General features: G+C 38.8%; 1 protein-coding gene across 1 annotated transcript in view; it reads right to left on the reverse strand.

The window, feature by feature from the left end:
• LOC122797636 (fer-1-like protein 6) overlaps positions 1 to 24,725 on the reverse strand; it is a 164,050-nt gene that overhangs the window by 97,127 nt on the left and 42,198 nt on the right. Inside the window, exon 3 of the mRNA XM_044066181.1 lies at positions 14,202 to 14,302. Within this exon, the coding sequence (XP_043922116.1) occupies positions 14,202 to 14,302 (101 nt within the window). The remainder of the gene's footprint in view (positions 1 to 14,201; positions 14,303 to 24,725) is intronic.

Raw genomic sequence — 24,725 nt, forward strand, 5'->3', positions numbered from 1 at the left:
TATAGCTCCTAGTTTGCAGTCATCTGTGAACTTCGTTAGCCAGAGGACTTCTGTGTTAGCTTGTACTTCAGAGAAGTAGATACCAAACAGGAGAGGTCCCAGGACTGAACCCTGTGGTACTCCACTTGTCACTGGTTTGAAGTCAGATTTGGAGTCTTCAACTTTTACAGTGTGGGTTTTGTCAATGAGCCAGTTGGCAACCCATCTTGTGACGTAGGGATTTATACCTAGTTTAAGTGAGTTTAGCTATAATTCCAGAATGGGGGAATGGTGTTGAAAGCCTTGGCGAGGTCAAGATAGGCTGTGTGAACCACCTTACCCTCATCTACGGCTTTTGTGACTGCCTCAAAGAAGTCGATCAGGTTCAGAAGGCATGATCTGCCTTTCACAAACCCGAACTGGGTGTTGTCCAGAGTTTGGAGGTTACCAATATCTTTGTTTATGAGTTCCATAATGATACTTTCCATGGCCTTGCAGACCAGGCTCGTCAGGCTAATAGGGCGATAGTTCCCAGGATCAGTGGTGGCTCCCCCTTTGTGGACTGGGATAACTGTTGCCATGAGCCATTCAGTAGGCACAAAGCCTGACATGAGACTATGACTGAACATGGTACTTAGGTGGGAGCCAGTTTGTTCTGAAGTTCATGTAAAACGCAGCGTGGGATCTTGTCCGGTCCCATGGATGCTGTGTTTTTGGTTTTAGAGAGTGCAGCTTTTACCTGCATAGATATGATTACAGGGACTCTGGATTCTTCCTGTATTGATATGGGCCCTTTAGCGGGTGAGCGGGGGGGGGGGTAAAGTTAGCACTGAACCTATCTGCCAGGATGTTGGCAATATCAGTTGTTTCTGTAATTTTCATGCCATTGTGCTGTAACTCAGAGCAGATCTGGGTATTGCCATTGGGATTCTTGACATAGCTATAGAATGCTTTGTGGTTGCCCTTAGAATCAGTAGTGATTTTGTTTTCGTAGCTAGCTTTGGAGGATCTTATAAGGGATCTCAGCTTCTTACTAAGGTTGACCAGGGAGCTCCTCCACTCATGGGATTTTACTCTCATTTACAACAGTTTCTTCCTTCTGTTGTAGAGTTTGTTTATGGCAGGGGACCACTAGATTGGCTTCCTTTTTTTGGAGGATAGCGCCTTGGTTCTGTTTGGGACAGCACGATCCATGCACTCATGTAAGTGCTTATAGAGTGCATTTGTGTAGGATTCAGCAGTCGAATCTGTATTGCTCATCTGTATGGGTGTCATGAAGTTCGCAACTTCTGTCTTAAGAAGCATGAAGTTGGCTTTGGAAAATTTTTTTGCCATGGTTTCGTTAATGGTGGGTGGGATGCAGAGATATCTAGGGTGATTAGCCTATGGTCAGATCTGACCAATGAGGAGTTGGTTTCAGGTGTGGAATACCAGTCACTCGTGTTGGTAATGACTAGGTCTAGGATATTGTTGCTCCTGGTAGGGGTGTGGATAAGTTGATCCAGGGTATTGGAATTTATGAATTTCAGAAAGCATTGAGCGAAGGAGTTAGTACATGAGTAGTTTTCACAGTTACGTGGAACCATCTCTGTATATAACCCAGATATTATAGTGATTACAGAAACATGGCTTAAACCCCACATTAAAGATAACTTCATAACTCCACCTGGTTTCAATATATTAAGAATAGACAGACCTCACAGAAAAGGTGGTGGCATTGCCCTTCTTTAGAAATCCAATTTAAAAGCTCAGCTACTTCAAAAAGAAACCCCAGATTTCAACACTGCCGAGACCCTATTCACCAAAATCCTACTAAATCAATACAAACAACTAAACCTACTCAGCATTTATATAACACCAGGAGACAACATTAAGACACTAGAATCTATACTCCACTGGGCTTCCCATTCCCTGTCCCAAGAAACTGTACTCTTAGGTGATGTCAACATAGACTGGAACACCATACACTCACCCATAGCTACCAATCACATAAACCTATATAATTTCGTACAACTCATACTCACCCACAAGAATTGACAAAACCACCAAACGTGAATCCACCTTAGACTGGATCCTGACTAACCAGACCAATACTGACCACCTATCCAGGATACTACCCGATTCCCTCAGTGACCATAACCCAACCTTTGTCCTTTGGCACAAACTAAAATCTGCAATCACCCCCGCTCTCTTACAAATCTGCTCCCACAAAAACTTCTTCCTAGTACAATTCTCAGAAGCCCTAAAATCCTGTGACTGGGCTCCCATAAAAACCCTTCCCCTGGATACTGCAGTAGAATACTTTAATGCCAAATTCCTAGGGATTTTAAACCAACTAGCCCTACTGAAAACAATAAGATTGCGAAGTAACCCTGCTCCCTGGTTAAACAAAGCCACAAAAATCTTACTCAAGACTAGAGACAAAGCTTGGTTAACTTGGCAAAAATACAAAACTCCCGAAACTGAACAAAGCTTTGCTGAGCTCAGAAATAAAGCAAAAAAAAATGGTTGGACCAAGATAAACCACTGTATTTCCCTACAAAGGAAACATAACAACAACCCACAGAAATTCTGGGCTGCAGTGAACAACATCCTCCAGCCTGGAAAAGTCACCACACCTCCCCCAGATATCAAAGGTATTGATTCACATATAGCCTCTAGTTTCAATAACTACTTTACCTCTTCAATACTGAACCTGGTAAATGCAATATTACCCACAACCCAACCTCAACCCTTAAACTACAGATTAACTCCACCCCCTTCACACTCACCCCAGTACCAACATCTACCATTCAAAATCTCTTAGCTAAACTCAAACCTACCACCCTAGCTGCCGACAGTCTTCCAGCTAAATATCTACAAATTGCATCCAAGGCCATCGCCTACCCTGTCTCCCTACTTATTAACAGATCTATCGCCCTGCATACTATTCCTTCATTATGGAAAACCTCATATATCATCCCCCTCCACAAGGGAGGTCCATCTACTGACCTCTCCAACTACTGTCCCATTGCAATCCTATCACCTCTCTCAAAAATTCTAGAAAAATGTATCCACCACCAACTCCTTACCCACCTGCTAACCAACAACCTTCTAATTAAAACCCAACATGGATTCAGACCTTCCCATAGCACCAACACTGCCCTTACTAACTTTTCCAATACCATAAACTCGCACAGGAACCATTGAAAGCTGGTCTCTGCCACCTTCTTAAACTTATCCAAGGCATTTGATACAGTTTCCCATAACAAACTCTGCACATGTCTAGCAGAACTCAGCCTTGAAGACCCCACTCTACAATGGTTTAACAGTTACCTAAACAACCTGTCACAATCTGTCAAATGGGGCAACTTCTTATCCCCCCCCCACTCCCCGTCACGTGGTGTCCCACAAGGTTCAATCCTTGGCCCCCTTCTCTTCAACATATTTACAAATAATCTCCACCTAGCTACCACTAAAGCAAACATTGTCCAGTATGCAGATGACAATACCCTAATCTGCTCAGCAACAAACATCCAATTACTTCAAAGTAAAGCCCAAGAATCCTTCACTGAGGTAGTGAACTGGCTAAACAACTACCAACTAATACTAAACCCCAAAAAAACACAGCTAATAGTATTCCACCCAACCGAACACTGCAACACCACCTTTACCATCATGTCTACCAATGGCACCCTCATCACTCCAGTAACTGAGGCTAATCTCTTAAGCATTGCTATTGATCATCAACTTAAATACAACAAGCAAATATCCCAAACTATCTCTAAAGTTCATAAAAAACTAGGTTGCCTATATTGTTGCAAACTATTCCTAACCCCTGAGACTAGAACATCAATAGCCAGAACTCATCTCTTATCAACACTACTTTACATCTCTCCAGTTCTCACCAATATTAACAAAACCAACCTGAACAAACTCTCTACATGCTACAGTAAAATAGCTAGGCTCGCTGCCAGTAATAGATCACATTCCCACTATTGCATATCCCTAACTAAACTGCACTGGTTAGAATTTCCAAACCTCCTACGCTACCACCAACTGATCATAGCCCATCAAATTCTCTTCCATCCGGGGAAGTGCCCTGCTCTTGCCGACATGCTAAACTTTCACAACCCTAAAAGGGAGCTACATTCATGCATCAAAAACCTGATTGAAATTAATCCATGCAATAACAGTTCTGGAGAGGCCATATTCTCCCATGATGTTGCCAAAGCATGGAACACCCTCCCACCTGAACTCAGGCTACAAAGTCACACAGGCACCTTCAAAGGCCTTCTTAAATTACACCTCAATACTAACCCTCTCTGCAACTGCAAAGACCCCCCTTGAAGACCCACTTTTCCATATGTAAGTGACCCATTGAAGCCTTTAATGCATACACTATACCCTCACCTGAAATGTACTTTTTGTATATATTGTAAATAATGGTACTACTCCTGAGTATCTTATTGTTCTACATAATTGTTTTTTGTACTTCATTGTTTCTCATCTTATATGCCATTTTTATTGTTATCTAAAGCATGTATGTACACTGTTATTTCTTTGGAGCTTTTCTCCCCAGGACCCCACTGAAAAAGGACACATGATGTCCAGTTGGACTTATCCTGGTAAAATAAATGTTAAATAAATAAAAATAAATAATGGTGGGGTAGTTGAAATCACCCATTATTAGGGTGTTTAGTTGAACCCTAATATTTTCCAGTATATCAAGAAAAGAGGAGTGAGAATCCTGGGGCATGGTGGGGGATCTGTAGCAAGCTACAATTTGGATTGCAGTTTTGCCCAGAGTTAGTTTCACTTGGATAACCTTGGATGCATTATACTGCGCAACTAGCCTGAAGGTGTGGATATCCTTAATGAACATGGACACACCTCCACCTTTGTTCTGGTCCAGGTTAGATGGCCGAAATGTGTGGTATGAGTTATAGCCTGGTAATGCAGGGGTGCTCTCTAGAGCCTTGAACCAGGTCTCAGTCACTGCACAGATATTGATGTTCTCCATTTTAAGGAGTGCCTCGAGTGAGTGCATTTTGAAATTTAGACTTCTAGCATTGAGTAGCATTACCGTCAGTTTCTGCTTGCCTGTTCCAGTTATGGTGGTGAATTTGTCATTTGAACCTTATCTAAAAAAAGCACTATGGGGCAGCAAAAGCCTTAGCCAGTATCCGGAATCCCAGGTGCAACAGGAGCCAGCCATCTCTGGCAAAGCATTGTGGTCTGTTGACCATGTCGTTCCAGGCAGACAAATACTGGAGCCCCTTAGAATGACACCAGAAGCTTAGCCAATTGTTGAAGTCAATTATTTTGTCCTTGTACTGCGGTATCATTCTGGGTGATGGCAGGATGCTACTCAGGGCTAGGGTTATACCTGCCTGGGCTACAAGATCGGAGAGCTCTTCCATGTCTCTTTTCATGTAGTCCAGGGAGGTACATCTCAGGTCACTCACACCAACATGGACAATGACAGAGCCATATTTGTACTTGTTGTGGAGTGACCTGAGTGAGTGGGTTATGTGGTGGATCCTGACACCCAACAGGCAGCTGACCGTAACCTTCTCCTTGTTTAGCCTGGTGAGTGGGACATCAGTGTACCTGACTATAGAGTCACCTATGACTAGTGTATTGGGTACGTTGGTTTGCCTTATGGGCTGTGGTTTATTGGCATACTGAGTCTGTGGGCTATGTGTTATTTGGGTTGTGTTGGGGGGTGGAGGTTGCTTGTGTTTCTGATTTGGAGGTCTCTGTTGCTTGACCAGATTATTATTGAGAGCCTCTGTGAATGTTTTTGTGTTTCTATGTGTGGATTTTGGTGGTGTAGGTTTAGTGGGACTATGTGATGAGTGTGGTGTGTGCAAGTGTTTACCTTCTCCTCTTGAGTGTCAAGTTCAGTCTTGGTTGGAGAGAGCTTTACCTCGAGTTTGGCTAGATAAGTGCATCTCTCACAGGTTGTGGTGTTGGGTGGTAGGAGGAGAGGGTTGTCTGTGTACATGAGGCAATTGCTACATTGCCTCAAGATGTCCAGATTCATCAGATAGATAGGAAAGAACACTGGGAGCTGGCCCTTGGGCATGTCTGAATAAAAAAACTACTTTCCTCTAGACAAGTGAGGAAAGTGAGTATAAGAGCTCTTTTTCTATAAGCAAGTGAGGAAAGTAAGTACAAAAACTGTTTTCCTCTTGGTAAAGAGGAAGGTTGAGTGCTATAGTAATTTGTAGCTTATTTAGTGCTAACAACAAGTTCTGAACAAGTGCTGAGCACAAATAAGAAAATTCAAGTGCTAACACTAAGAATCTGTGCCTGGATCTTGTGGTAGATAGGCAACCTAGTGCTTACCACTCCCACTGATAAGCTAGAATGCTTCCCTCCAACACAGAAAGGCTTGGAGGGCTCAGAAGCTTACAAACAGTCCTGGATACAGCAAATATGTATCTGGATTAGACTAGTTACAGGAAAGGTGGGAAACAAGCGCAAATGCAGGCTTTTAAACCAGAAAGTTAAAAGAGATGGAAAAACTGCCCAAACGGACAATAAACTACAATTTCTGGGCCGGAAACCACTCTTGTGGTAGACAGGCTACCTAATGCTTACCACTCCCACTGATAAGCTAGAAGGCTTCCCTCCAACACAGAAAGGCTTGGGGGCTCAGAAGCTTACAAACTGTCCTAGATACAGCAAATCTGTAAATGGGCTAGACTAGTTACAGGAAAGATGGGAAACAAGTGGAAATGCTGGCTTTTAAACTAGTAAGTTGAAAGAGATGGAAAAACTGCCAAACAGCCAGTACACTACAATTTTTGGACCAGAAACCACTCTTGTGGTAGATAGGCTACCTAGTGCTTACCGCTAGAAGTTTTCCCTCCAACACAGAAAGGCTTTTGGGGGCTCAGAAGCTTACAAACAGTCCTGGATACAGCAAGTCTGTATCTGGACTAGACTAGTTACAGGAAAAGTGGGAACAAGCACAAACGCAGGCTTTTAAACCAGAAAATTGAAAGAGATGGAAAAACTGCCAAAATGGCCAATAAACTACAATTTCTGGGCCAGAAACCACTCTTGTGGTAGATAGGCTACCTAGTGCTTACCACTCCCACTGATAAGCTAGAAGGCTTCCTTCCAACACAGAAAGGCTTTGGGGGCTCAGAAGCTTACAAACAGTCCTGGATACAGCAAATTTGTATCTGGACTAGACTAGTTATAGGAAAGGTGGGAAACGTGTGCTAAACGCAGGCTTTTAAACCAGAAAGTTGAAAGAGATGGAAAAACTGCCCAAACAGCCAATAAACTACAATTTCTGGGCCAGAAACCACTATTGTGGTAGATAGGCTACCTAGTGCTTACCACTCCCACTGATAAGCTAGAAGGCTTCCTTCCAACACAGAAAGGCTTGGGGGGCTCAGAAGCTTACAAACAGTCCTGGTTACAGCAAATCTGTATCTGGACTAAACTAGTTACAGGAAAGGCAGGAAACAAGCTTAGAAAGATTTTTTTTGGTATGTGCCACTGTTAGGTCCCCAGAGGACATATATATTTAGGCCCTTAATTTTCTTAGTGAGGAAGCATTGTGGTCATTGCAATAGTAACAAGTATTTGGACAAGGACATACCAAAAGGGACACTATATTCAATGATCACCCTAAGGACTGCCAAATGCAGTGGAATGATTTTGTCTCTGGACCTGGACACAAGCTCTTTAGATAAAAGCTGGAAAATAACTTCTTTAGAATAGTGGATATATGGTGATCAAAGGCAGTTCACTATTGACACAAGTTTGCAGATTCCTGACTGCAGGATCAGTTTTCAAGGGTGCATTGTGAATGTGATAGCTACAAGGGGTATCATGCATGCTGAAGGATATGATTATATATTTCTTGGTATTTAGTTTTAGTCCATTGTTTTGATACCAGTTATTGGTTTGGGGAAGATCCTCTTGGAGGATCATGCTTTCCTCTGGGGACCTAACATTGGCACAAATTCTGTAGATGTCTGCAAATTTGGTCAGCTATAAATCCTTAATATCAGCTTTGATCTCTGAGAAGCAAAAAGGAGTGATCAAAGGGATGAATCCTTGTGTGTACTGCTAGAGACAGATCTTTTTGAGCAAGTACAGCCTCTCACATTTATTGCCTGTGTTTTATTTGTGAGCCAACTATTTATTTATTTATTCCATTTGCTTACCAAAATAGTCCAACTGGGCAGAAGGCTTCCCTCTTTTAGTGTAGGCCCAGACAGGAAAGTTTGGGAAAAATGACCACATTACATAAAGAACTTAGTAAACTGAGGTATACAAGTAATCAACAAATATACAAAATGTATAGAGTATCATTAATTAACAGCAGCATCATGCAGAGAGCTATGAAACATGTTTGGAAATGAAAATTGTAGAAGGAGAAGAAAGGAGGAAATGAAGAATTAGTGTTAAGAGGTGAGAAAGATAATGTTATAGAATAGGCAGGAGCAAGAAGAGGAAGAGGTTGGAACAAGGAAGAGAATTTGGACCAATAACTGACAATATGGTAAGGATTTATACTTAGCTTGGAGAGTTTACCTATGATACCTGGATGTGGGATGGTGTGAGATCTATATACATAGGGTGTACTGATTTGGTAGATTCATTGCTACAGCAACCCTTTAGAAGAGTGAGCTAGGTTTAATAAGCATCCATTTGTGAATCTGAACTGGCATGGGTCAAGAGTCTGTAGGTTAACCCTTCATTCTTATTCCCAACATATGACACAACTAGTTCAGACAATTAAGCTATTTGGCCCAAACAGGTCTGCATGCATTTGACTACAGAAATACATTTTTTACCCATAATTTATATTCACGTGTTTTTTTAGAATTTAGCACACTTAACTTGTTACTCGTATCCCTTCTACTCTTCTTTCATTGATTTTTTTTTTATGCATACATAGTCTGGAGACTTATTTTCATTGTATTCAAAATAAATCTGCGTACAGCATGCTATTGCAAGTGAAGTGTCAAATGTTTCTGAACTATGTCTATTTCACTAACTTTTACAAGCAAGCACCTCAACATTCATATCAGTTTCAAATCACGTGGTTTAACTTGTTCCTAGTGCACCTCTAACCTGACTAACATCTAAGCTAGGCCTGCCCTCTCCCATTCTTTACTAACACAATGTAGCTTCCCAAATGCTCCAGTTTTTTAATGCTCCTATTTTATCTAACATTTGTTAGGAGGGTATTTGCATTAGACATGTACTTCTTTTCAGATGTGACCCGGTGATTTAGGAGCACTGTGTGATTAAGTGACTTGATCAGAGTGACATCATAAGGAAATGGAAATGGAAAAACGTAAACTTTAGCCTGGACTACAGCAGGCAGCTTATTAACAGCTCAGAGCTTTAATTCTCTGCACTGTCAGTAATCTTTTCTGTTAATTGCCAGGGCGTTTTTTTTTTTTTTTTTTTTTTTAATCAATTGAAAATGATGCCAAGAAAAATAAAACTGCTTTGCATAATAGTCATCTGCCTGGGACAGAAAATTAACTAGTGTGTCACGTTTAGCTTTGAAAAACTCTTGAAATGTCTGTCTTCTGGCTCTTTGCTGACTAGTGTGATATTCTAACTAGACAAGGATCTATAATAACTGTAGAATTTTGCAAGAATTAAAAAATTCACTGCTGTTGTAGTCCAAAGTTGCTCACCACTTTTTACAATAGAAGCTTACTTCTGTAGTCCTGCTACTGTATTTCTTAAATGGATACTTAACACGACTAACAAGTGTCACATGACCAATGTCAATAGCACGGTTTGTACACAGTGCAGGAAGCATCATGAAACATTTGGTTTCTCTTCGTCTGTCAACACCTATTTACCTGTGATTCTTTTCATGTTCTCTACATCAAACAGTAACAGCGCATAAATTGTGTATACTATTAATGTGTCAGCAAACATGAGCAAGGCAAAGCTGCATTGCGTGACAACTGCTCTGACTTTAGCATGTAAATAAACGTCAGTGCAACAGTATGTGAGATGATAACATGATGAGTTGTCTTACATGTCTGTGATGTCAGTACAGATGAATCTGATAGAGACTATGACCCTGGGGATCCTTATACTGAGACACACCTGTATTCACACAGTTCATGCAGAAATATCCCCTGACCTGTCTGTAGCTTACTTAACAGTCTGCCACTCTGTGGCTTAATCCATTAATACTGTTCAGATTCCTAACAGAGATCCCATACACTCCTTTCCCATACTATTAATACAGTACTCTGTGTAAGGCTGTATATGCAGCTTTCCTTTACAGGAATCTTCTCAAAATGGCAGTTACCCAGATGGGCAATCCACTTAGCAAAATATACATAAAGTAAATAAAATGAGTATATACTTTCATTATAATTAACAAAATGAGGCATGAGCTTCTTGTGGCTAATGGCAAACATTGGAAGAGCAGCTGTCTATGATGCAGACATGAACAGGTTCAGGTAATGTTCTGGGTACTAGAAAATCATTTAGGGGCTATGTGGAATTTAAATGGTTTGTGGGCAGTGATCATCTCTCAGGGGATACATCTGGATTTTTGCATCGCTGGGCATCCTTCCTAGTGAAGTGCAAGAGGCATCAGCATACAGTAAGAAGAAAAGTTATCAAAGGTGTTCTCACTGGAGTGCAGGGTTTGAAGTACATTCACTTCACTTACATAGGATGGAAAAACAGTTGATCTGGTGTATTGTAAAACTCTATGCCCTGACATTCTAACACCCTAAGGGGCAGCTGCACAATCTATTTAAGTGCTAGGGAGGGAGAGAGAGAGAGAACAAGAGGAAATAAGTTGGTGAATAATGCTGGACATTTGGTTCTTAAAACAAGTGAGGGCTGGTGTGTAATTTAGATAAAATACATATTTGTAGACAACAAGAGATGCTGAAAGTAAAGTTGTTGAGTGTTGGAACTCTGTATGTGCTGGGTTTTGCAAGTTAGGGTTAGAGTTTGGATAGGGTAACATTAAAAAAAGTTATCATCACACCTTTCCTGAACTAAGCCAGATAACCAAAAATTGGGGGTACAGAAATCAAACAACTCTTTTTAGAAATTCATTTGTTCCAGCAGTAAATCTTCTGTACCCACACATTTCCTAATGAGTAAAATAAATGTTAGATGGAATCTTTGATTTTTTGTTTTCAACAAGATGGATTTTTAGTCAACTGTCCTAATACCAGAATGCTATCTGTATACAGTATAATACTATTCTATCCCCCTTTAAAGCTACAAAAACTTTTTTGATAATATTAGTTTAGATACACACAGCTATTGGGAAAGGGAAAAATTTACATGCTGGTTACATTGTACAAAAGATTTAGTTACCATAGATACACAAACTCTGATCAAAGAATATGATCTACCATCATCAGACTGGCTAGTTCTAAATAGTCTACTTCCATTTACTCAAGATTTATGCAGAACAATACAGAGTACTTCCTTTAGTTCTCCACCTAAATGCATAACTCCTATGACTGAAATACTTCATGGTGAATTCCATTGGAAAATTTTAATTTCAAAAACTTATAAAATTATTATTACTTATAAGACTACTCCTAATCAGAGGTTTTGGGATTTTATCACTAAAGACTGCACATTGTCCCTAACTTCTGCAAATAAATCAAAAATTTTACATTCTCTTAAACTAACCTCTAACTTACAAATATGGAAAATTTTCTCATGGAAATTTTTGCATAGAGGTTTTTACATGCCTAGTAAGATTGCTAAATTTAGCTCCTCAGAGCAGGAGATGTGTTGGAGATGCTCTATAAAATGCAAGACAGATTGGTCTCATATCTTTTATGATTGTTCTTGCATGAAGAAATTTTGGAATGATGTTGAACATTTTCTCCAAGCCATCTTTACTTATTCCTTTATATTATCAAAATCATTAATTTTTCTTAATGTAAATGAATCTATTGTATTGAATAACAAAAATGAGTATCTTCTTTGGACAATTCTAGCAGTAGCCAAAAAATGTATTACAAGAAGATGGAAGTCATCCTCCATTCCAAACTTACAAGATTTCAAGATCCTCCTGGTTGAAGTAGCGCTGATGGAAATAAAAGTTAAAGAAGCAAGAATATATCCCAGAAAATGGACTAACAACCCCTGGACAAAAGTTTTATCCCTTATTCAGTCATTGAATTTAGATTTGTCTCCACCAAATTAGTCGCATTAAAACATTTTATACAGTGCTTGAGGCCTTTGTAAAATTTGTATATAGTTTTATTATAGTTTGTTGTTTAAATGATTGTTTGGAAGAAAGAATGCCAGTCTAGATGAGATGTCCTCATTATGTCCTGCGTTGGCTGTGCTCTCCAGGTATCTGTCTCATTTTTCAGTTCATAATGTTGTGTTTGCCAAGAACTTGTGCCAGTATATCACATTTAATTAATCTGTTAACAGGGAAATCGATGATGCACATGTTTCTCTTTTTAAGCTGTGACCTAGAAGTAATATCTGATTATTGGACTTGTTGAAAGTCATAAAGTAGGCTAATGGTATCTGAGGGAATTAAACCCAGGACAGCAGAATGACACTCATCAGCAGATTGCACTCTTATTATTCTGCACTAAAGTGACAGGCATGTACTCACACAATCATACTTCATTACCTAGTTCTCTGGTAGCACCAAGCTTTCACTCTAAGCTGAGACACTCCAGAGTAATGTAACACTCTGTTGTAAATCTCTGACCTGGAATCATGTCTTATCCCTAAGACAGAAAATATACTATCTGGAATGACTATTTTTTAACAGTTCCAAGCATTTACTAGCTTAGTGTTTCATTTTCCACTTTCCAGCTCATGGGTGCCCCACAAACCTTTCCCCAGCCTCATGTAGCATTCAATGGATAATCCACAGGCCAGTGAAACTAGTGCCCCCTTCACTGGTGAAGGGAGCTTAGAGAGGGAAGACTGTAAAGCCCCAGTAGCCGCTTTGCGGAGGTGATTACTTTTCTTGCTGGTTTAGCCCTGCCCTAACCTGTGTGATGGCATAATTTTTGAAGTAACTTGATGCTATCAGGCATGGCAATTGGGGTGTCTGTATTCTGAGCTGAAGAGCATTGATACCTCCAAGCAGGTTCTAGACCAGCCCGTGTCCAAAGTCTTGAAGGCTTTTACTCTTCCACCATTCATAGCCCTCCTCCGCAAAAAAAGGCATGCACATCCCCCCTGCCAGCACCATCAGCTGCCCAATGCACTAACTGAAATTGTCACTTGAGTCATAGTTGGGGCTTTATCCTTTTACACCACAAGGCATTCTGAAATTACTATTGCTTAAATGTAGCTATAGAGTAATGTCGCTGTCATGGGTCTTACTGCCGAATGAGCAATGCCTCCCGCATGGAATTTTATGTACATTTAGATGGTAAGCATATAGTTGGGTCAGCCAAATCCTGATGCTTACTTAAATGTGAAGTTCAAATGACTGTGAGAAAGGGAGAAAGGTTTTCACTGGTGAAGTGTCATCCGAGCATAAATAATGATATTTCTGTTCATTCTTCTATCAACTGTGATCAAAACCATATCAAAATTACTATACCTAGAAATGGGATATTGTTAAATTTTATGATCTGTATTTCATTTAAAAATATTTTTTGCTATCAACTGATAACGAGCTACAATATATCTATATTAGAAATTTGACATGTTTTTGCATGATTATAAGTTTCAGTAAAAAAATTATGTGCCAGAGGCTTATTATTACTATTACTATGGTATGGAATACAAACTTTACATAAAAGTATAGATCTCAAATAAATCATTCAATGTCTATAGAAAGGATATGTTCATTGTGAGCTCCACATTAATACTGTTGTCATTCAATGTCTATAGACAGGATATGTTCATTGTGAGCTCCATGTTCAGATTGTTGTCATACAGTGTCTACAGATAGGATATGCTAATTGTATGCTCCATATATTGGGCAATGGTCCTGGAAATTGTACTCTTTATAACTACATCACCAGTGTTAGCAGGCATCTAAGTCTTAACCAAGATGCAGCTCCTAAACAGGAAACTTGAAAACATACTGCTTCTTACTTACTGATGGAATAATAGAAATGTAATGTCTAAAAATGTAATTTAGCATCACTACTGTGCATGTTCAAAACACAAGTAAATATTAGAGTATTGCCTTTAAATAAACTTCGGCTAATTTTGTATTTTCTAAATATTTGCAGACAGTATTTTTTTTTTATTTCCCAACAGACCTTGGCTTTTCCAGTGGTTCGGGTTCTTTACGTCCTAGACCCACAGGATTTTTATCTGCTTCCTCTTCTGTGAAGAGCTGCAACTCAGCTTCTACCTTCCCCTATAATAAAAAAAAATATATTTAAAGAAATATACATCTGCATACTTATTTACAACACACCAGTTTAGTTTTCCACCAAACTCACCTAAAAGGATGAGGCAACTATAGATATATAGGTAAACGTTTAGTAGAATGAATATAATGAAGAAACATTGACACTGCTTAATACCATTACTTTTCAGCAAATGCAGAGTTTGGGGCAGTAGGATGACTGACTTATAAAATCTCTGCTTCACAGCTCCAGTACAGGGGTTCAGAGCTTCCCTCTGTCACTTTCTAAGTACAGTTTGCATATTCCTCCATATCTGTGTGGGTTTTATTGAAGTACTCCAGTTTTCAACCACATCCCACAAATAGGCTAGTTGATTGGCTGCACTTGAATTGTCTATCTATCTATCTACCTATGCAGTTCTATTTGCCCTTATCGTTGTGGTCAGAGTCGTGGCAGAAAAAAAAAACGCTGAATCTGCACAGTCATGTGATTAACAAATGATGATGACTATGAAGCTAATAATATTGTTAATGATAATGATAATAACAACAATAAAAATAATAGTTGCTATGCAAATTGCTCAAGAAACTGACATAACCTTCTAGGAAGATGTCTGGACTTGTAACTAAATAAAAGTTTTGAAACTTTTATGATACCATTTAAATGTAGCAGTAACTACAAATATGAAATGTAAGAGCCACAGAACTTCCTGGAGCTGCATCAACCTAATGTTAACTGTTGCAGTCTGAGACTTCATCTACCTCTATATTTAAGTGCTGTTGACAAAGAGAAACACCTAACCCTTACCAAACAGCCTTAAACTGTTAGCAGTCTTCAAACAACTGTGATCCTTTACTACATCATTTGGTCTTTTTAACTGCCTTCATATAAATTGCTGTTTGAGATATGTCCTAAGTGATTTTAAGGACATATTTGTGACTACAAGTGTCAGAATGTATTTTCCAACATAACTGTTCACTATTCTTCTTGCTTGCTTCTAAAATAGCTGACTGAAACTGCAGCCTTACATTTAGTTGTGCGGTTAGTGCAGTCCGAAGACTTATAAACTGGTATTATAACAAATGATTAACAAGCACACTGTCAAATCCGTATTTAAAAAATTCAAAATACAAAGTGCATGGTTATCAATGTTTCACTGCTGACAACTCAAAAACTATATATCCTGACATTATGAGATCGCACTATATTATTTAAACAACTCTGCTGTGAGTTTGAAGCTTCATGTTTAGTCTTTCTGTCGTATCCTCTGTGTTAATATATTGCGTGAGGTACAAGAATGAGGGTTGTGGGGGAAATTGTTACTCAAATTATTGTGTGTGTGTGTGTGTGTGTGTGTGTGTGTGTGTGTGTGTGTGTGTGTGTGTGTGTGCCTATGTTTTCCTGTATCATTACCTTTCAACCTCTTAGTGCAAGAGATCAGGATGGCAAAGCCAAAAATAATGCTGGGGGGAGGTACAAAGGCAAAAAATAGGGACAGATTTTAAACATTGCTCTTGCAAGTTTACTAAATTGCTAGAATAACAGGTTTTGTGTTAGCTTGCATTTTCTGAAGGATATGAAATCAGTAATTCAAATGTCTATCATTATTTGGTCACTTCAATCACCAGTGATTTGCCAGAAAAAAATAAAATTTTACAATGGGCAGACCAAAAATATGAGACAAAAAATAAAATAACATTAAATTGTCATATATGGGAGTAACTGTTTTTACAAAGTAGCAGTTGGATAAAGTACAGTTCATTAAATTTTGAAAACTGTTGTCTCCGAATATCTCTGCTGAGGAAATAACCTTTTTTTTCCCAGTTATATAGCAACCAGAGAGTAGAGTATATTATACAGGGAATATTGGAGGCATCCCCTGCATGGGATGTGGTATGTGGAAGGTGTAAGAAAAGTGTGGAAATGACCCGTATGAGATGAGGTATATGGAGAGTGTGTGGGGAGCATGGGGAATGACCCACATGGGATCAGGTATGTGGAGGGTGTGCGAGGAGTGTGGGGAATGACCTGTATGGGATGAGTTATGTGGAGAGTGTGTGAGGAGTGTAGGAAATCACCCGCATGGGATGAAGTATGATGAGGTATGTGGAAGGTGTCAGAGGAGTGTGAGGAATGACCTGCATGGGATCGGGTATGTGGAGGGTGTCAAGAGGAGTGTGAGGAATGACCCGCATGGGATCAGGTATGTGGAGGGTGTGCAAGGAGTCTGGGGAATGATCTGTATGGAATGAGATATGCAGCGAGTGTGCGAGGAGTGTGGGGAATGACCTGCATGGGATGAGGTATGTGGAGGGTGAGTGAATAGTGTATGAAATTACCCACATGGGAATAGGTATGATGAGGTATGTGGAGGGTGTCAGCGGAGTGTGGTGTTGCAAATGAACTGCATGGGATGAGGTATGTGGAGGGTGTCAGAGGAGTGTGAGGAATGACCCGCATGGGATCAGGTATGTGGAGGGTGTGCAAGGAGTCTGGGGAATGACCTGTATGGGATGAGATATGCAGAGGGTGTGTGAGGAGTGTGGGGAATGGTCCACATAAAATGCTTTGCTGATGGTTGCTCCTGCTTTTGATTAAGTGTTTTTCTGACAAACTCTATTTGTCAAACTCACACTTTTCCTTCCTCTTTTCAGTGTTTTGATTATAAACCAACATATTACCCTTTCAGCTCACTTTTTTAAGACTAGTTACTTCCATCCTACTGAAAAAAAATTGCTGTGAATGTACAAGCAATCTTATTTATGACAGAAAGCATAGAGTGTTTATTAAGCCCCAGGAACAGTTTGAACAGTCAGAATTGATTTACCCAATTTGTTAGGAGCAAAGGCCATGAAGAGTCAATTACATGAGATGTCTGTGCACATCCAGGGAGTGCAACATTCAATCAACTTTGTTCTGTGGGTTTAGGACAAAGGCAAAGAGTTAGATTTTCTGATTTAGGGAGAACTTTTTTACCACCTTGAGCATGAATGCCGGGTTAGTTCCATTGTATAGGTGAAACCCGAGGAAGGTTCTTTACACATTAGTGCACATAACACAGAGATTCTGTGAGCTGAGGTGATGGCTACTAGAAAAGCTATTATCCACAGTAAGAATTTAATGTTTGAAGAAGCAGCAGACTCAAAGGTGGGTAAAGTGAGTTTCTCCAGTATAAAGTTGATATCACAGAAGGGTACATGGTCCCCGCTGGGTGGTCTTAAGTGAATAATGTCTTTAAGGAAACTGTTTCATCATAGGTTAGGAAAACAAAGGGAGCTATATTGGCAGGTAAACAGAAAGTAAAAGCCATGTGCGATGCCCCTGCACTGGCCCAGTAATCAAGGAGCCTCAATCCTCACCACTAGCACCAGTGAGGGATGTATACATTGGGAGGATGACAAGTAGACACACAGTAAAGTACAAATTCCCTTAAGAGCACACAGAGATCACAGTCTGTCTGGGGCTGGTTTCTCTCTCTCTCTCTTTCTCCAGATCCCCAATAAGACTCCCCACTTGCACAGCTATAGGGTTAAGATCTCAGCTGAGTGGCCAAGTTAAGACCTCCAGCACCTTCTCTGTCCAACCAGTGCTTTGTGTCCCTGTCCAAGTAGCTGACACACATATGCTTTGAGATTTGATTGATATGCCAACACACACATACACACGCACACACACACACACACACACACACACACACACACACACACACACACACACACACACACACACACACACACACCTGGGAAAGGCTGGCACAGGTTTACTAGCTATGTCCAGACTGTAAGGTAGTACCAGCTGTCACCAGCCACCCTTACATATCAGCTACTATAAAGGCCCTTATAAAAGGTGACCAATCCTACTGTGTAATGTTACTATTATCCAAATGGTAAGTGTGACCAAGGCTTGCAAGGCTAATTAAGAGTGGCCTGTACAGTGTCACCAAATGCATATGCAAGTACTCTAAGAGCTTAAATATCTCTAAACAAAGCAGACACAATTAAAAGGCTAAATATATTTAATAATAAATAATAAAAGATCAAAACAATACTCAAACAACACAGTAACTACAGAGTTCAGAATCACAGGAAATATTTTAAAACAACATTGCAGAACAGTCTCAGATGAATACAGAAAACATCTAAACTGATCTTTAATATATTTCTATCTATCTCTAAAATACAGAGCAACACACAGGCAGAAGTATTGAATGAATGTTTCTAGGTTTAAGACAAGATACAAAATGCCCAGACTCTGAGAGTGTTCCCAAATTAATATCAAAATATTATTGCTGGGTTAGCCTAGATGACATCACTCTTTGACACCTGCCTTCAGTTCCCAGGCTAACAGAAACTTAACAAAATTTAACATTTCTCTGTGAAAAATATATATTTCTCAGATGTTTGCTCAGAACTGGAAGTTGTAAAACAATTAAATACGTTTACATTTTAGAACCAGTAATTACTTCTCTCCAAAACAATATAAAGAAACTTCTAGCTCTAGACATCCTGTTGTCTTGCTGCATTAACTAACTTTTATAGCACATTGTAAAGCTCTTCAAGTTTCAACTTATTTTCTTGAAGGTTTGCAACTTAACTCTGTATGTTCCAGCTTCTACTATTAGAACATACATTTGCACAGGTATATAATTTATATACATTTCTGTTCTTTTCCAGTAAGGTACACTGTTGTTACATTCTTGAATCTTAGTACATAACATACAGTTCAATGCACACTTCTGCACCAGTAGTTAAATATATACATAACATATAGTTCTGTTACATTTGTAAGACAAGCATATGAATCATATTAATAGTCACAAATGACACATGACTATTTACAAAATTCCAGGTAGCTTGGCTGGTAGTGTCACATTTCTATTTAAATCATATTAATATTTACAGGTGACATATATTTATTTACAAAATTCCAGATAGCTGGACTGGCAGTATTCCCCTGGTGTCATAGCATGGATTTTAGTAGAGGAGTAAAAGAGACCCTTCGTGAACAGCTCCACCAAATAGGTTAAAACTAAGGGAACATGGGTTAGCAGGGGTCGATGATCCTTTGTTGGCACCCTACTGTGAAACTTTTCCATTTTGAGATTATGATTTCCTGGTACGAGCTTTCTGGCCTGTTTCAAGATAATGTATTTATTTGAAATGAAAGGCTCATTTTCAGGGGTGTGCTCTATAGGATAAAAGTTGGATTGAAAAGCCTATGGGGTACTCAGATAAAACTAAATGTGCTATTGGGTACCTAAAAGCCATAAGGGAAATACAGTAGAACAGAGTCTGAAAGGATAGCGGTTCACTGAATCTGGCCAAGGGATGTGATTGGACTAAAGAAAAAAATGGATGGATGAGAGTTTTAATAGGTAAACCAGTGAAAAACCTTAGCAGCCGGACCAAAAAATGTTTTGTGTCTGCACAGTCCACTGCCCCCTTATGTGTCACTTGCCTCACACTCTCTCTCCTTAACTGGGAACCTCCACCAGAATTATTGATAGCTATAATCCTAAGATGTTAAGGTACCCTCCACTGGAATACTTATAAGCTTAAGTTTTATTCCTAAGACATTTCTTTACAGCATTTTTGAACTACATGGACATTCATCATACTTTTAATCATCCAGTTGTGAAGCAACTAGCTTAACATGAACAAGTTTAGATATATAATGGTGGTTCCTAACATGAATTATGACTATACAAATAAGTTCTTTTTTTTCTCTCTACTCTTTATTTTATCCGCACTTGGTTCTTCTCATAAATTGATCACACACTTGACTCAGGACATATTCTGCCCCAGTTCTGTGACCCTCCACTGGAAAATGAATTGCTTTGGGTATTTAAGATTCTACTGAACTCATTTCTACATTTATTTTGGACATTGGTGCACAGAGACTAAAAGTTGCATTTTACTCATTTAAGATAAAAAGTTAAAAGTCTACAGTTATGTGTTGATGTTTACTTGTTTTAGTATGGAATTAGAATTTGTTAGGTGAATTGGTTTTGGTGAATTTTTTGTTAAATTTTTTGATTTTCAGTTCTGGCTAGTAGCATATCCATGTTCTTTGACCACGGTAATGACATATAAAATATTTGTGTTATTTTTGTTAATTTTAGGTAGATCTTATGAAGCTTTTGGGAAAGGGCTGCCCTGGCATATCAGCTGGGCTGATTCACACCACCTATGTTGGAATCTTTATTAACCCGTATCAGCCACACTACAACGCTTAAATATTTGTGGTGGTGCCCCTAAAAAAACTATGGCGTATTCTCATTTTTCCCCATTTCTTATGAAATTTGATTAGTTATATTATGTGGCAACATTGGGCACTCATAATTATTGTAAGTATCCTAAATAAGGGTTGTGTTAATATGTTGGGTTTCCTTTCACTAACTTTAAGACTTGGCATTGCGTATATACTTATATATATATATATATATATATATATATATATATATATATATATATATATTATTTATTTATGTATTTAACATTTGTTGACCGGGCTAGTCTAACTGGATATATGTCCATTTTCAGTAGAGGCCCGAGGAGAAAAGCTCTGAGTCATTACAAAGAAAGAAAAAAAAAATATATATATATATATATATATATATATATATATATATATACACACACACACACACAAAATAGTCCACCAGAACAGTTGAAATATATAACAAAAAATAAATAAATAATTACATAGTCCATCATATACAGAAAAAATTATAATGGCAGTATACAATTGATTGACAGCAATAATTATAAATAAATCCTCTACTACTATTTACAAAAGTATATATATATATATATATATATATATATATATATATATATATATATACACATACATACACATAAATATATATATATATACATACACACATACATATGTATAGATACATACATATACATGTAAATACACACATACACTTAAATATGTGAGTATATAGAGGAAAGAAAGAAAAATTGGAAAAAAAAAACAAAATAGGACATAAAAAATTCACAAAGCACAGTGGGAGTTAGAAGAGAAAAAAAATGTTTAATCATGTCATATATAGAAGGTAGAGAAATCTCAGCAAAAAGAAGTAGATTAGGGAGTAAAAAAAGAAGATGCAAGTATCAGTCTGGCTTGGAGCAAGGGCAAAGCCATTTGGTTTTAATGATGTTTTTCAGTTTTTTCTTAAAAAGGTTGGTGGAGGTAAGTGATGTTATTTCAGTTGGAAGTTTGTTCCAAGTATTGCCAACTGCATTTGAGAATAGGCAGTCCACAGATTTATTAAAGGATTTATTGGTGGCAACTTGTAGCTTTTTAGCAGATCTTAGGGTAGGAAGGTTTTTATAAGAATTAACTAGGCTACATAGTATGGGAGTATTTGTAGGATGATGTAAAATCTTCTGACTAAAAATGAGTTGCTGGTAAGCTAGTTGGTTTTGTACTTCCAGCCATCCTAGAAGTTTAAGATTAAGGCAATGGTGAGTACAGAAAGGGGTGCCAGTGGCAAATTTGGCTATGTTGTTGTAGGCTGTTGCTAGTTTATTTAGGTTGCTTTGGGATAGATTCGTATAGATAGGGGAGGCGTAGAGTAGGGTGGAGATGAGGTGGGTTTGGGCAATAGAGATCTTTGCTGACTCTGTAAGAAATGGTCTGATTCTGTAGAGGAATCCAAGTTTTCTATTTACTGATTTAATAGTTGAGTTAATATGTGTGTCAAAGTTGAGATGGTTATCTATTATTACACCAAGGAGTTTTGTGGTAGTTTCAGGGGCTATTTCTGTGCCATCGTTAGATTTCACTATGAAATTGATAGAGGGGGACTTCTGTGTGGGAGTAAATAGTAGTAATTTAGGTTTTTTTGGGTTGAGGAGGAGACATCTTCGATGGAACCAATTTTCAACTACAGTAAAGAGTGTTTGTGTGTTAGCATGTAATTTTGCAGGGGAGGATGCGGCACATATCAAAGCTGAATCATCTGCATATTGTATGCATGTAGTTTGGGGAAGGGAGGTTTTTAGATCATTAATGAAAATTGTGAAAAGGAGAGGTGCAAGAATGGATCCTTGTGGGACACCAAGGGTGATAGGAAGCTGAGAAGATAGATTGTTTTCCCACAGGACAGCTTGTTTTCTGTTTTCTAGGTAGGATTGGAACCATTTTATTAGTTGATGATCAAGGGAGAGTGATTCATGTATACTTATCAATAGTTGGTGATTAACCATGTCAAAGGCCTTTGAGAGGTCTAAGAAGAGTGCAGAAGATAGAAGGTTTAAATTCCTGTTTTTATTAATGCAATCTGTAAAGGATAGAAGAGCCATAGTAGTACTATGGTGTGGCCTGAAACCATGTTGGCAGTCAACTAGTAGGTTGTTTTGTAGGAGGTACTAAAGTAATTGCCGGTGAATACATCTCTCCATAATTTTTGCAAGGGGAGAGAGAAGGGCTATTGGGCGGAAGTTTGATAATTCATTTGAGGTACAGCCCTTATGCAGAGGGATGATATAGGAGAATTTTCAGATGGATGGTACATAAGATTCAGAGATAGTTCTGTTTATTAGGATAGAAATAGGGTAGGCAAGTACACCAGCTGAAATTTGAAGGAATTCAGGTGGGAGAAGGTCTGCTGGTGGAGTACATGGTTTAAGTTTAAGAAGCAAGGAGTGTATTAAAGATGTTTGAATAGGTTGAAGGTTAAAAGACTGGGGTAAGTTGGTTGGTGTGGGAACATTAGTGGTGTTAATAGTAGGTAAGGTAGTTGCTAGAGACTGAACTATTTCAGAGAAAAAGTTATTAAAAGTGTCGGCAATTTGGTCGGGAGGGGGTTGGCTTAGGTTAGAGGGGGTAGGTGTTTTGGATTGTCCTGGGTGGAGCAATTTGTTGATACCTGACCAGAACTTTTGAGGATTGTTTTGTTGGTTCTGTTGAATTTTGAGGTAGTAGTTTTTTTTGTCCAGGATTATGGATTTTTTAGTGGTGTTACGAATTTGTTTAAAGTTTAGGTGATCAGTTGGGTCTTTAGTTTTTCTCCATTTGGACCAGAGTTTGTTTCTTAATTGTATGTTTAGCCTTGTATCCTTAGACAGCCAGGGGGCTGGTTTATTCTTTGTTCTAACAGTACAAGTGGGAGCATGGTGCTCAAGGATCTGTAAAAATGTTTTGTTAAAGTATGAAATGGCTTTGTCTAGAGGTAGGTATTTTAGAGGAGACCAACTGCATGCTTTGAGTTCAGCTTGAAAATGACTAGGGTTGAAATATTTTTTTGTTTCTGGTAGTTTTAAAAGCTATTGGTCTATGAATGTGAGTCTTTTGTCTAGAGATGTAGGTAAGAGAATGGTCACTAATATTGTCTGGAAGTATACCTGTTTGATAAGTATGGGGGTCACTATTCACTAGTATCCAATCTAATATAGTTTGTTTTTTGCTAGGCTTGTGGGATCTGGTAGGGAAGGAAATGGTTTGGTGGAAGCCAAAGAGGTTTATATGTTTAGTTGGAGTAGCAGAGGTACAGCTATTCCAATCAATATTAAAGTCACCAAGGAGTATGGTTTCTTGTGGTAGGGACATGGACAGCCAGCTTAGTGTATTTTCTAAAGTACTGATATTGTTCCTGGGGGGAATGTAAGAGCAGATAATGTATATTGATTTCTTAGCATTAATTTGGAGCTTTGATGTTAAAAATTCTGCATTGTTAGGTGGTGGGGGATATAAGTCTAATGATGTGACCTTCAGTTGAGATTTGAACAGTATTGCTACTCCACCTCCCTTTTTCTTTAGCCGGTCTAATCTGAGAATGTTGTAGCCAGGGGGGAAAATGTCATTGTCTTTAGTTGTGGGTTTGAGCCATGTTTCAGTAAGGCATAAGATGTCAAAGGAATAGATGTCTAATAGGGCATGTAACTGGGTTATTTTGTTATTAACACTTCTTATATTCAGGTGACCTATAAGTAAAGATTTTAGATTTTTTGGGACATTGAGGGGAGTGGTAGTAGGGGCTGAAAGAGTATTTGGAGTGGTGGTGTTAGGACCAGGGTTTGGGTGGATATCACCATGTAGTAGTAAGAAGTTTTGAGGATTGCATTTTAGTTTGAACATTTTACAGAGAGAAAGGTGTCCTTTTTTCATTTGGAGATACTTTATATGGGTTAGTCTATGAAAGTGTGGTAGAATGAAGGATGAAGAGGAAGTTATGTTACAGTGTCTTAGGGAGGTGATAGGAGAGAGAGGGTTTGTTTGTCTTGGGAGGTGAAGAAATGTAGCAAAAGCTGGGGATTCATAGGAAGTTAGGCAATGAGATATAAGTAATGAGGTGAGGCCAATGGATAAGAAAAGAATGTTTAGGTGAAGAGGCCTACAATAGTTATACATAGTGGGAGGTGAAGGGTGGAGGAGGCTAGGCAAAATGGAAACTAAAGAGAAGTTGTGATTTGTGGA

This window comes from Protopterus annectens, chromosome 3.part1 (genome assembly GCF_019279795.1).
Source record: "Protopterus annectens isolate FY-2018-M chromosome 3.part1, PAN1.0, whole genome shotgun sequence".
NCBI lineage: Eukaryota > Metazoa > Chordata > Ceratodontiformes > Protopteridae > Protopterus > Protopterus annectens.